Below are 14,321 nucleotides of genomic sequence, written 5' to 3'. Positions count from 1 at the left end.
GTCTCCCCCAAGTCTGCTTCTCTGACTGGGACTCTCTCCACAGCCGTCCTGTTGACAGTGTGCTGTATGAGGAGGAAGAAGAAGACGGCCAACCCTGAGAACAACCTGAGCTACTGGAACAATGCCATCACCATGGACTACTTCAATAGACATGCCGTGGAGCTCCCAAGGGAGATCCAGTCCCTGGAGACCTCAGAGGTAACAGCCCCACACCTCCACGGCCGGCCACTCTCCACACAGAGCTGCAGAGTACCTGCTCAGCCCTGAGGGCCTGCTCCTCCACGGTGCCCTATGGGCCAGGAGCTTCTCCCCCTGCCCCAGCCCTACTGAACTCCGGGTCTGATCCCTGGGGTACTTTCTGAACACTAGGTTTGGGAAAGCCGTTCTATCTGGGAATAAGTAACGAATGTTTATTGAGGACGTGTTTTGTGGAAAACAGTCTCTGGAGACTATGAAGAGGAAAGCATGCTCTCAGGGAACTTCCAGTTTTGAACTGTGGCTGGGAGATGAAGCTTGGTGTCATTCAAATGCAAAGCAAAGGAAGAATAGTAATAGATGCAACGTATGGGAACCTGGGGAGGAAGCCCTCCCGAGAGGCATGGGGAGGATTTCTGGGCTTCACCAGGTGTGCCCAAAAAGGAAGACAGAAGTCTTGGGGATGGCCCAGGAGAGAGATGAGGGGCAGCTGAGCTGAGTTATTGTGACAGTGTACCTTGCCTTCCCTGCACCTCCATTCCCTGAGCATCTGGGTGAGCTTTGGTAACAGTAGCTGCTCAGTAAAAGCTAATAACCAAGGGGCAGGTAGCAACGCAAGCTTCATTGAAGGTTTTCGTCTGGGTGAGAAGCCAGCACACATTTTTCTTCTAGTGAGTAGAAAACCTGAGAAAGGTTTGAATCTAGGCAGTGAAGCCCACATGTCTTAGATTTTTCTCTGTAAATGGGAAAGTGACCACTGAAGAGAAGAACCCAGAAACATGCTGTAGAAAAGTTCTACCTGGAGAATACCGTGGTGTTCTTCTTGTAGAACCAAAAGGGATGGAGGCTACAGTATACGGTCTGTGCCAGTCCAGGTGGCTCCCAGGAGAAGGGCCACCTGGCTACGGTCTCCAGAACAAAAGGCACCACAAAAGCCACAGCAGGAAGTATGCCAGGTTTGGCTTCAGATTGTACCCTTGCTCTCCCGCCCCTACCCGCCAGTCTACTCCCTTGGTTCTGCTGTATTTATAAAAGGACTATAATCTGTTCCAACTCACTAAACCCATACTGTGTGAGGCCAAAATGTAAGTAGTTTGGATCCAGGATGGAAACCGCTGGGACATGCGTGCCCTGTAGAGCACCACCACAGGATGGTCACATTCTCCTACATGCTGTATCCTCAGACATGCCCATGGTACCTACCATCCGGCCCCTCCCACATGCCTTGCCTGAGACAGTGTCTCTCTGTGCCTGGCTCCCCTGTGCTCTGATTATGGAATGGCAGATCATAGTGCCCCAAGGGAGCTTGGATACTTTCCTGGTTTTCCTCCTTTTCCTCCCTCCATCCCTTTCTTCTCCCTCCCCTTACCCCTCTATTGTCCTGGCTGTTTCCTCAATACCTTTCTCTTCTCATGCAGTGCCCCATACATCCCCCTCCCCCCATCCAGGTTCACTGCTGGTCCATACTCTGTAATTAGGAGGGCCAGGCTTCCACACACCCTCCTAGTGGGACTTGGCCAGATCAGCCCTTGAGGGACATGCCTATCTCCTGAAAAGACATTTTATCAACAACGCAGTTCCCTCTTCTCCCGACCACCCATAAAGCAGCCAGCCCTTCTTCCTCGGGAATTGCCTTTTGTCCGTTTTGTTTAAAGATAAACTTCAGAGAATGAATTGTGTCTTCATAAATGAAGCCACTTCTGAGAAGTCTAGCCCGGGCCAGCATACACAGGCTTGTTGCTGCGTTTTGAGTCCACTTGCCTTGAAATGGCCTGGAAGTTCTGAGACTTTGGTGGTTTGGCATTTCCTCAGGCGTTGGCTGGTGTGTCTTTTCCCTGAGTTAATACCTGGATCGGGGACCTGCCATTAGTAGCCCACAAGTGCTTGTAGTCACTGGTAGCTAGATGGAAACCCTGTCAGAGCCTCGAGATTCCCTTCCAAGCAGCATGGAGTGCCTGTTTAAAGACCTTTCCACCCTGGGGCTTAGACAGGTTGAGGTGTGTGTGTGTCGGGGGGGGAGGGTTCTTTCCTTGTTTTCACCCACCTCATAGCGTACTGCTGCAGAGAGATCCCGTCTGTCCATGTGGGTTCTTGTGTTGCTTCATGACAGGGGGCAGTGATTCTCACCAGGATGCAGGGGCGGGGGAAGGGGCTTAAGAGGAGGATGAACTGGGCTCTGAAGACTGGTGGGCCTGTGAGACTCTGAAGGGTAGTTATGGGATGGGTGGTGCTGATAGGTGTATTTGGAAAGGAAGAGCTGTGAATTTGCCTGAGGAAGAGGCAAGAAGTGGAGTCTGGAGTCCAAGGACATCAACCTTTGCTCACTAAAGCAGTAAGGGGTGGGTGGGTGTTGGGGTGGGTGTGGTGTGTGTGAGTAGTGTGGTGTATGTGTGTGGTATGTGTGTCTGAGTAGTGCTGTGTGTATGGAGTGGGTGTGTGTCTGTGTGTGTAGTGTGTGTATGTATGTGTGTGTTTTACATAGTGAGCCTTGAACTTGCACAAGGAAACCAAGAACCCTTTTTCAGAACTTAAAAGTCTAGACGCAGGCTCTACACCTTGGCACTGGCCTAGATAAGAACATAAAGCCAGCAATCCTGAAATGAAAGTGCACATATTGGGCGATTTGTTGCTGTGGCCAGATTGCCGACGGAAGCACTTAAAGGAGAAATTGTTGTGCTCGTGGTTCCAGAGGGTTCAGTTCGTCATGGGCAGTCACGGTGGAAGAACACAGTTCACAAAGTGGCCAAATGGCCAGTGCCACAGGGCAGAGAAATACCGGTGCTCACCTGGCTTGCCAGCCACAGGGCAGAGAAATACTGATGCTCACGTGGCTTGCCAGCCACAGGGCAGAGAAATACTGGTGCTCACCTGGCTTGCCAGCCACAGGGCAGAGAAATACTGATGCTCACCTGGCTTCCCCCTTTTACTCCCCACTTTTATTCTGTTTGGGGCAAACCATGGAATTCTGCCACTGCCTTCAGAGGGGGGTCTCTTCCCCCTTGATTAGTCCTCTCTGAAACCATCCATCCCAGACACTTCCAGAGGTGATTCTAAATCCAGCCAATCTGACCAGAAATAACCATCAGTGTGTGTGCGTGCACGCATGCGCGTGCTTATGTATTTAGTTCCTTATGGGGCTGCTTAGCTGCTTGATTTGTTGAGACAGTCTCCCACTATGTAGCCCAGGCTGGCCTTGAACTTGCCATCCTCTGGAGTGCTGGGGTTGTGTGTGCCACCACACCCAGCTATACCTGTGCATTGCTTGAAGAGCAGCCGGCCCTCATTGCATCCCCAGCTCACGCCATCTTCCTCCCTCTCCCCCCAGGACCAGCTCTCAGAGCCCCGCTCCCCAGCCAATGGCGACTATCGAGACACTGGGATGGTCCTCGTGAACCCCTTCTGCCAGGAAACACTGTTCGTGGGAACCGATCAAGTTTCGGAGATCTAGATGCAGCAGCCTCCGAGTTGCCATTCCCTATTTTTTGTCTCTAAATTATAAATATACAAATATATATATATATTATAAATATAACCTTTGTGTAACCCTGACTTAATAAGAAACATTTTCAGCTTTTTTTCTTAAGAATTGTCAACATCTTTTTTACAAGTGTGGTTTAAAAAAAAATTTACAGAATGACCCATGGCTTTATAAAATAAAGGTATTTCTAAGCAAAGCAGTTGCACTGATTGCTTCTCTTGACTGTTCTGGGCATGTAGGGGTCTCAGGAGCCCTGGGCAGGTGAGGAAAGTCTCCCATGGAAGCTGAATGTCATGATGGCCAAGTGAGTGGTCCTTTGTCTGTTCTTGGCGCTATGGTTGACTCGATATGTCCGCATTTCCTGTCTCCTTGTATGTATACTCGTAGAGGGGACTGGCGCACCAAGGCAGAAGACAAAGCAAGGGTTCAAAACACAAGGGCACTTGCCACCCTGGAGTCTCACTGTGCCATCACTGAATGTCAACTTTAATGGACCTATGGACATCAAGGCATCATGGGGTTCCAGCCCCCTTATATCACCCCACAGGATGCTCCCACCATGCTAGAAGAAACAGGACTGCCTTTGTCTGGCAGAAAAGTGCTCCCTAGACACACTTCTCTGCATCCCTCTCCAACGCCCCCAGCTGCCCTAGACCCCATGCCTCTCTTCCTGGGAGGACAGATGCTGCTTTCGGCCTTGGGGCTATGCCACACTTGTTCTTCCCAGTTCAAGGGTCAAGTGTTTATTTAGATTCTGTATCACTTTCTCTGGAGGCAATGATGTTGTGCCCCCTGAGAAACAAGTTTATCTAGAAAGCCTTGTGGTGTAGAACTATTTTTTTTAACCTTCCCTAGTAAATCTTTAAAGAAGAAGATTGCCAAATGAATCACTCAAGAGAAGTGCCATTCTGTCTACAGGCAGAAGCGCTGCAGACCTGCCCATGAACTTGCCATCAGCTTTCACTTCCCCCTGCCTTCCCTCTCTTGTTCCCCAGGTCCAGGTCCAGCTGCAGTCCCAGCCCACACTGAACCCAGTGTGGCCAATTGGGAGCAGACTCTCAGAGACCCGAGAGGGGCTTCTGGAGGAATCGTGTTCTCTGTTCCTCTCCTAACCCACAGTGGCTAGGAATTTAACTTCAAACCCCCTCCCCTTTAAAAGAAAAAATAGTTTGATAGTATATTTTGAATATAGATGTTCTTATTGTCAGATTGGGGCTTGAATCTGACTGTTGATCCCAATGTCTGTGTTGTTGCTGTGGTCTTCTTACCACGACTTCCTTCCCTCCTCCATTCTCCTTTCAGAAAGAAGGGTGGCCTTCAAAAGTAACATGTGTTTCTCAATGTTGTGTGGATCTACTTAACATGAGTCTGCTTGTCTCTTTTCAAAGACTTCAGCCCACAGAAGCAGCAGGTTAAATGTTGTGCCGAGACTTGCTCTCTAACACATTGTGTCTGACCTTAACCTTATCATAATATTTCTGTTAGCTATTGCATTGAGTATGCCAATGTGTGTGAGTATGTATAGAGAAAACTTGTTTGTAAAGTAAAATTTATATATAATATATGTCATCAAAGGTACATATGTTATATATACATTTGTGGATGTATGACTTATTTTTCCGTATCCACAGAATTCAGCTACCATGTATATATAAATAAACTTATTTTATTACCCAGAGGATCAAGTTGCTAATACATTTTGCATTCTTTTCATTTAATAACCCTTAAGTCTCCCCTTTAATGGTACCCATAACCATCTCATTTCCATGTGTACTTTATCTAATTGAACATTATATTGAATTTTACAAGTGTGATGAGATAACAAGGTCGAGTTATCATTTAGTAAAACTATTCTTCTAGAACAAGAGGGTGGGTTTTCCAAGGGAGAGTCGGTTCTCTTCAGATCTTTGAAAGACTGGTGTCCATTGAGCTGCCTCCCTTTGCCTGTCCCCATCTCCAGGGGACTGGGTAGATTTGAAATAAATGCCTTTGAGTCTGAGTGTGTCCAAAATCACTGATCATTTCCATTCCCTGGGCAGTAACAGTGCCTAGACCACATGACACCTTTACAATCAGTAGCTTGAACCCTTCATTAGCCTTGAATAACACATCCTGGAACTGACGGAAATGGAGCTCCCTGGGGCCCAGCAATACCACCTGTATTAGGAGGTTTTTACCAGTGCACCATGGGAGCCTCAGAGATGGTATTCATAGGAAGAGTACCATACCTATGTAAGCTAAGGCCTATAAGCTACTGACCTTTCCTTGATTCCATTGGCTCCTTAATCTGTTAAGCAAATAACCAACACCGATATTTAATGAAGTATCTCCTGGGAGGTGGGGAGATACCTTAGGAAAGTGCCTTCTGTCATGAAGATCCAGGTTTGATTCCCCAGAACCCACGTAAAATATCATGTGACACATGCTTCTAACCCCAGCACTGAGGCAGCAGAGCCCAGGCAGATCCCTGGGGCTCACTGGCCAGCAAGGATCACCTGATTGGTAGGTTCCAGGCCAGCCAATAAGAGACCCTGTCTGAGACAGTAAGGTGGATAGCCCCCATGGATGCCCCTAAAGTTGATCTCTGGCTTCCACATGTACACACGCAAGTAGCCAAGTACCTCCTACATTGTCCTAAGTAAATAAAGAAGGGGAAAGGCTGCAGTTTTTGTAAATAGAAAATAAAAATACACATAGTGCTGTAGCGGATGAGTAGGACTTGTGTGCCCTGGCAATTGACAGACCTATGTAAGTCCCTGGAACAGAGAGGCTTTCTGAGCTCTGCTAAGTTCTGGACATGGGGTCTCGGGGTCTTTTGTCACAAAGGGAAGTAATGGTATCTATAATACTTCTGGAACTGAACAATGTGCACCCAAACAACAGTACTTGTCCACACTATACTTTCCTTCCTTCAAGTTGGATTGAAAAGTTAGTGAGCTAGACAGTGGAATTGTGCTCAGAATTGGGGTGCATTTGGTACCTACCAGAAGTTAACTCCTATTCCCTTCTCTTTCCTGGGGTCCATCCTCACATTATAGGATCAAGGAGTACATCCATCTCTAGATCTGGGGTGCCTAGTTTCAATACACTAAAACCTCAGTACATGCCCAGGCTGGAGGGAACATTCTAGCCCCCAAGAAGTGATTGGGATATGACAGTTGACAGTGTGACTTGGAGTATGCCAAAGGCAAGGATTAAAACCTGGGGTGCCCAGCAAACCCTAACTTGTGGCACCCACGGGTGCTTTCCAGAAAATGCTTTCTTGTTTTCACTTTTTGGTCTTATTAGAGGGGGAGACAGAGGTGGGAAAGAGAACAGAGTCTAACAAACAGCCGCCCACAGTTCAGGTCCCAAACTGGCTCCAGAGTGTCTGATGTGTCCGAGTTAGTAATCAGAAAGATGTACAGCAGGTCTAGAGGAGGAGAAACATGGCCGAGGGCCAGCAGCTGACAAGCATTGTGTCAGAGGGCAGATGTGAGGAGGAGGAGGAGGAGGAGGGGAGGAGGAGGAGGAGGAGGAGGGAGAGAAAGCTGGAGGGGCTGGAGGTGCAGACCTGAGGGGAGAGGATAGCGGCAGGCTTGCTGTGCTTCCCCTGGCTCTCTGGGGCTGCCTTCCTCCATGGCTGGCTCGCATCCACGTGTGTCCTCCGATCCTGTGTGGATGTGCACTCACATGCACACACACGCCCCTACCTCAGCACATGAAGGTATGCAGAAAGCCCCGCGATCAGTCCTGAGGCTGCTACACTGAGTCCTAGCCTGTGATGGGAGATCTGGATGAGGTGATCAGTACACTTGTCCTCTAAGGTCCTCAAGCCTGTTTCCTCACCAGTGAAACAAAACTGCTTGTTGCCTGCCTGCCCTTCACTATGGCAGTGACATACAAACCCAAGGGCTGGGGATATAGAGTCCATAGAGTATTCACCTAGTTTGCGTGAGAACCTGGAGTCTATCGCAGGGATTAGAGGCAGAAGATCAGAAGTTCAAGGCCATTCTGGCTACATAGGAATTTTGAGGCCAGCCTCAGTTAGAGACCCGGTCTAAAAAGAAGTAGGCAAATCTAGATGACCCATCCCCACAGTCCACAGTGGTCCAGCACCCTCCCCCCAGCAGAAAAGTCTGGATGGTTGGGCACATGACCCAGCATCAGAGAATGCCTGTGTGCCTCTCACAGGCTGGTGGGGCGGTCCCCTTCCAGCTCAGTGAATGACAGAAGCTCGTGGAAGGCCGTAGACAAAGAACATGGGGGGCAGGGGAGCTTCCAGAGAGGCCCGTGACCAGGCCATGAGGATGCTGGGGCTAGCAACCAAAAGCCGCTGGACCCTGCAACCCTGCCAGGCACCACAGAGGCAGAGAGAATGATGAGTGAGAGGAGAGTGGCAGTGGATTTGCCCGCTGGAGCCAACTCCAACATGCCCCTGCAGAGGCACAGGGTGTCCCTCAGGGGGACACGATCTCCATCCTCCCTGGAGAGCCCCCCAGCATCCAGGACCAGTGCTGCAGGTAGCCTCATCCGTGCGCCTGGTGTCTATGTAGGAGTAGCACCCAGTGGGTGCGTAGGTGGCCTGGGTGCCCGAGTGACGCGCCGGGCCCTGGGCATCAGCAGTGTCTTCCTGCAGGGCCTGCGGAGTTCAGGCCTTGCCACGGTGCCTGCTCCCGGCCCAGAAAGGGATCATGCTGCTGTTGAAGACCTGGGGGGCTGCCTAGTGGAATACATGGCCAAGGTGCATGCTCTGGAACAAGTCAGCCAGGAGCTGGAATCACAACTGCGGGCTCACCTGGAGAGCAAGGCCAAGCGCTCCGGAGGCTGGGACGCCCTCCGAGCCTCCTGGACCAGCAGCTACCAGCAGGTAAGTCCTCCAGCTCCGTCTCTAAAGGCTTGCTGGAGCCCTGAGTGGGGATGTTGAAGGCTACAGGAAAAAGTGGTGAGTAGTCTGAGGCCGGGAAAGCTGACCTCTTTCGTCCCCAAACCACTGGGGATCTGATGGTGACATTAGCTGCCATTCACTGAGGCTGACTAGGGGCCAGGACCCCCTGGGCATAGCACAGGCACCACCCCCAAAACATCCTAACAGTGCTGTGCGACCAAACTATCATTGCGTACACTTTTCAAATAAGGAAACTGTGTACATGGCCCAAGTTCACAAGCTAGTAGAGCAGCAGTTTTTTTTTCAACCTGTGGGGCGTAACCCCTTTAGGGGTCTCACATCAGATATCCTGTATCTCAGCTATTTACATTATGATTCATAACAGTAGCAAAATTACAGTTCAGAAGTAGCAATGAAATAATTTTATGGGGGGGGGGTACCACAACATGAGGAACTGTTTTAAAGGGTCACAGCATCAGGAAGGTGGAAAACCAATGTAATAGAAAGATGCAGCCAATATCTGAATTTGGATTTTCTTTCCTCAAAGTTGTATTTGACCTTTTATCTGGGACTGCCTCTGTCACTGTTACTGTAAAGGGTTTTCAAGCCATCATAGAACCAAATCCCATTGAACGGATGTGATGTTTTAAATGATGACTAAATGAAAGTGTGCACCTGTATCCACATATAATGGTTATATGGGACCAATGAGAATATGGACCATACTGGTAATTTTCAATTTCCTACTACGTGTGTGTGTGTGTGTGTGTGTGTGTGTGTGTGTGTGTGTGTAAAAACAGGTGAAGTTGGCATTAATATTATCTTACTTAACTCAATATAGCAAAAATTATTTCAGCATGAAACCAATATAAAAATACCAGCACAACAGTTTAGATTTAACTAGAATTTTCTGAGCAATGGAAATGTCTTAGTCTTGGTTGTGACTTCTCCTTGGAAGACATGAACAAGTACGCTTTCACCTCAGACAGGCACTACCAACAGATCAAAGATTCTACCCAAGTCTAGCCTGGTGACCAGTTAGTTCACTGGGGTTACTTACAGGAGCATAACTGAATCAGAGGAAGCTGCATCCCTGCAAAGTGCATGGTGATGCTCATGAAAGCTGCACCCCTGCAGCTCCCTGCCCATTTGCAGGCAGCTCTATGAAAGAGTCTCCCTCCCCCAACAAGGGTTTATTGCATATATAACTGGTGTGGGGGGGAGGTGTGTGTGAATCTTATAATTTGCTGAGCTTTGCAAGTTTCCTTACGTTTCCCAGATCTTAGGAACTGCCCTCCTCCCTCCCAAAGGGACTACACTTCAATTCAGAAAAATACCTATACAACAGCTTCTATGGTAACTGAGCCCTTGGGGTGTGGGACTGGGAACTTGACATTTTTGCTTTTCTTGGGTTTTATTCCTTCTGATCACTACATATAGTGGACAGCCAGCTTGCTGGGCAGGTATGCAGAGGCCTCCTTCCCCTCTCACCTGGTTCAGGGCTGTGACCTATTCTCTGGGATAATTTCTGCAGGGCTCCAAGCACATCCATCAATTCTGGCTGCAAGCTGTGGTCTCAAGGCTGGAATCCCACTGCCATTGCCCATCTCAGCTGGTCCCTCTGTGGGTAGCTGACTTATCTCTCCCATTCCTCCCCAAATGCTGGCCTTGGGATCCCCACACACTAAATCATCAGTCTCTAATCCAGCCAGACACAGCCAAATCCCATTTGCTCCCTGGAGTCAGGCATGCAGCCTGAAAGGTTACAAACTGTTCATGTATGGTTGGGTGATGTCAAGCAGGGGCATATATGGAGCCCCCATCTCATCCCATGATGCTGCTTCTTCACTGTTCTCAACACCCTCCCTCCCCCCCCCCTCAGAGGAAGAGGGTACAATACTATCCTTCTGGCTGGTGCAGATGTTCTACCCACACTCCCGAGTTATGAGGGAGAGCCTCAAACATCCAGGGCCTCACAGCCTGTCCAAGAGGTAGCCACTCCTCAGGGAGTCCCCACAACTATCTTACTTTCAAATATGTATGACATATTAACTCCTAGAACATCCCAGATATTCCAGCTCAGCAGTATACACTGGACAGTATGACACCTGGATGCCACACACACATGCCAGGAGGGAACCAGACATCTCAATGGCATGGTTAGAAAGTTCAGTGGCAGAGCCTAGTGAGTAGACATCGCAACTGGCTACAAAATCTTCTACAATGCATGAGCCTCAGTTTCTCATCTATAAACTGGACTGAATAATGTCTACACAATCCAGCAACTCTATAACCTATAGACTAAACAGCTATAAAAATACCTCAATAGAATAGCCATGAAGAAAGAACACCAAGACTGCTTCTGCTCCTGGTGGTCAAAGTCCAAAATGGCAGCCATTTTCCTCTAACCTATCTGTGAACACCTAGATATGAACAGACACTTCCTTCTTCTCCTCCTCCTCCCTGTTCTCTTCCTCGATTTTTAAGCTTCACTCTCTTGATTCCTTAGCCTTAGAACCACTAAGGGCCCCTTCTCCTGCTAAGCAGTGGAAGCAAGTGGGAAAATTCCCAGGTGGTGGCCTCTGAGACCCAAGAGGACCGGGAAACCCAACTCCTGGTCCAGCAGGAGGCGGCTCTGTGCTCCTGATTTTTCATATCAAGTAGGTGATGCCAATAACTAGGTCTGGAAGCAACAGCAGCAGCAAATCCTTTTCTCCTCCATAGCCAAACACGAGCTTGCACTGAGAGACAGACGTCCCTGTGCCCAGCTGCAGAGAGAGCATCCGAGAGGAGCTTAGGCGTAGTGAATGTCAGTGCACAAGGTGGGAGCTGAGCCAGGGTGAGGGAGAAACTGCCAGGGGAAGAGAAGGGGATGTGGAGATCTAGAGATTAAATGTGGAGGAGGGATAATGGCTCTCCACAGGGAGAGGGCAAACAGAAATCAAAATTATTGGAAGGCCTGAGAATCGGGGTTCTAAAGTGGCCCTATTTTCTCCCCCTTGGAGAGACAGCCTGCACACTGGAGATTTGACTGTCTGGAGAAACTGCCAGAAGCCTGAGGGTGCAGTTCAGGCCCCTTTCTCTCACCATGGAAGCTGCGGGCCTGGTGTCACAACCACACTGAGAACTGATCGCACCCACTGGGTAAAAAAGGCAATAGGGTTAGCGTCAAGAATGACAACCTGTCGTCTCTGAAAGAAGGTATGAGGAGCAGAACAGAACTCTGAGTTGTTTTAACGTCTACAAAGGCCTAAATATATTTCCCAAGAGGAAAAAAATCCATTGCTCTCCCTTTCCTTGTTTAATGCACACACACACACACTTGTGTATGCATGTGTGCACTGTGTTTGTTGATACAGGGTCCTGGCTAGACTGGCAATTACTTATGTAAGCCCAGACTGGACTCAAACTTGAAGCAATCCCTCTGTCTCAGTGACTACCAGCTAAGCTTTATAGGACACTACAATGTGGTTAGAAATGTCATGACATAGAGGAACATGTATTCGGGAAAATACTTAGAGACAGGGATGAATAAGACTGGAAGAATATTTCAGTAAGTCAGGGGGGAAAGGAAACATGAGGCTGCTACTTTGGGGTAGTCATAAGTTGTTTCCTAAGAAGGGAAACTTCTGATTTCCTAAGAGCTCTTGTTTTGCTACTTAGAGTGTATCTGGGGGAAGAATGGCTGAAGAAAGCAGAGAAGAGACAAACCTGTACCAGGCGCCTCTCTCCAAGCCCTTCTCACATACCCTGCTCAGTCACTGCTAGATCTCATAGGAAACCTTGCAATGTGAGGCTCATGTCAAGAGTGGGGGACATATTGGTCCATGTAATGAAAAACAGATGTGGTACAAAGACCAGGAACTTTGAAACCAGACATGAAACCATGCATGACCTTGAACCGGCTTCTATGATGATGTCTGTACATCTCAGTTTCTCATAATAATGAGGATTTTTGGAGATGTCTTTGACATGATAAAATATCTCTAAAGAAGATACACTAGAGACCCAACTTGGTAAATTAGAATTGAGGCAAAGATATCTGCTACAATGTAACACTGATCAGAGATGGTGGCCTATGCAATCAGAATAGAAAATATGAGTGTAAGAATTAGGAAGAAGGAGAAAAATGTTGGTTCTTTCTAGAAGACCCAGAGAGATCAATGTAAAAATTGTACAACAAACAATAAGCTTTAATGAAGTCACAGGTTATAGAATTCCACCAAAAAAATGCTATTCATATATACAACTGAAGTGATAAATTCATTTATCATACTCTAATATAAAATGCCTCTGAAGAAACTTAAGTACCCAAATTTTCATTGAACAAATGAAAAGAAATGATGTGTACCTAAACTGAAAGACCCAGTAACTTAAAGCCAGAAGCCTTCCTGAATTAATTTATAAATTTAATGCAATTCTAATTTTTATTCCAGTTCCTTTAATCTTTAGCTAGGTAAGTTGACCATAAATGTTATTTGTAGGAACAAAAAAGACAAAGAGCCAGAAAAGAAAAAAAATTTAAAAAGCAAGAAGAAACAAAGGGGCAACACATATTTAAACATATTATAAAGTCTCATAATTAGCAGGGCATGGTGGCACAAAAGCCTGTCATCTAAGTACTCAGAGGCAGAGGCAGGGGGATTGTGAGTTTGAAGCCAGCCTCAAAACACCAAGGGACTAGGTAGGTAGTGAGAAGCAGAAGCACTTGCCTGGCATGCACAGGCCTGGACTCCATCGCCACCACTGTAAGGACAGTGGGAAGGCTGGGGTCCCAAGCTTCAGTCTATTTTTGCCATCTCCCAGATAACTACAGGCTCAAGTTGACAGTGTTTCAGCAAAGCAGCCTGCAAGTTTCGCGAAGGAATGTGAATGTGGGCAACTAGTCTAACCCACACGTTGGAGTGGAGGCGTTACCTATAAAGGAGCCGATGTGAAGTTCATAATGCATTGCCCAGCTCTGGGACCTTCCAAACCAAGAGCAAATAAAACCAGAGCCCTTGTAAGGACTGTTCTGCAGCCCGACTCCCCCTTGTCTTGGCTTATGGCTTGCGTGGCCATCTTGAACTCCGACAGTTTTAGCTTTGTTTACATAAGGAACTTTACATCTGAGAACATTCTTGTGGCCTAATCATTTTACAACCAACCCTATGAAAAGTTTGCTTTTAATGGATGATGGGTAAAGGGCCCAGAGTTGCCTTTTGCCCCCATGTTATGATGGGCCCCTACCCAGTCTCAACGATGGGGTTTCTTTCGGCTGTGTGTGCTCTGCCATTAACCTTAGGACTGGGAATGATTGCTCCGTGGTAGAGCACCTGCCTACCGCAACACCAAGAAAAAGAAAAAACGAATGTTTTCCCTTATAAAATACAACAGCTTATTGGGAATCTAAATCCTTCCAAGTCAGAGCAGGGAAGCTCCTAAGCCTCAGAGAATCAAGAACTATCCATGGGTATGTCCTCATAGAAGAAGTAAAGACCCATCTCAGCAGACTCCTCTGGAAGCAAAAGCCAGACATCCATATTTAAGAGCAGCAGGCGGGACCTGCTAATGGGCTGCACTCTCCAGAAAAACTAAATTAAAACTTAATCCAGGCAGCTGGCACAAGTGCCGAGGAGAAATGTGGTGGGTCTTTCTGAGAGATCGAGAGAGAATGGCTGAGGCAGGCAGAAAGTGGCACAGGTCCCCAGCAGCCCCCAGGGGTGAGGCTGAGCCACTGAAGCTGAGGACTCCATTTAGGCAAATAAAACCTCGTTCATCCTTGTCTGCCAGGGGAACTAC

The 14,321-nt window shown here is 47.9% G+C and overlaps 2 protein-coding genes across 4 annotated transcripts in view; both read left to right on the top strand.

Annotated features, from left to right (window-relative positions):
• The window catches only part of Tmem108 (transmembrane protein 108), a 285,288-nt gene extending 279,934 nt beyond the window's left edge, over window positions 1-5,354 (top strand). For all 3 annotated transcript variants that reach the window (XM_028869909.2, XM_028869908.2, XM_028869912.2), the window contains 2 exons: window positions 44-198; window positions 3,521-5,354. In XM_028869909.2, coding sequence (XP_028725742.1) covers window positions 44-198; window positions 3,521-3,643 — 278 coding nt within the window. In that variant the 3' untranslated portion in view covers window positions 3,644-5,354. The remainder of the gene's footprint in view (window positions 1-43; window positions 199-3,520) is intronic.
• Window positions 5,355-7,832: 2,478 nt separating this feature from the next.
• The window catches only part of Bfsp2 (beaded filament structural protein 2), a 56,073-nt gene continuing 49,584 nt past the window's right edge, over window positions 7,833-14,321 (top strand). Inside the window, exon 1 of the mRNA XM_028869914.2 lies at window positions 7,833-8,522. Within this exon, the coding sequence (XP_028725747.1) occupies window positions 8,031-8,522 (492 nt within the window). The 5' untranslated portion in view covers window positions 7,833-8,030. The remainder of the gene's footprint in view (window positions 8,523-14,321) is intronic.

Source organism: Peromyscus leucopus, chromosome 7, assembly GCF_004664715.2.
Source record: "Peromyscus leucopus breed LL Stock chromosome 7, UCI_PerLeu_2.1, whole genome shotgun sequence".
NCBI lineage: Eukaryota > Metazoa > Chordata > Mammalia > Rodentia > Cricetidae > Peromyscus > Peromyscus leucopus.
This window is presented reverse-complemented; position numbering and strand designations above follow the sequence as displayed.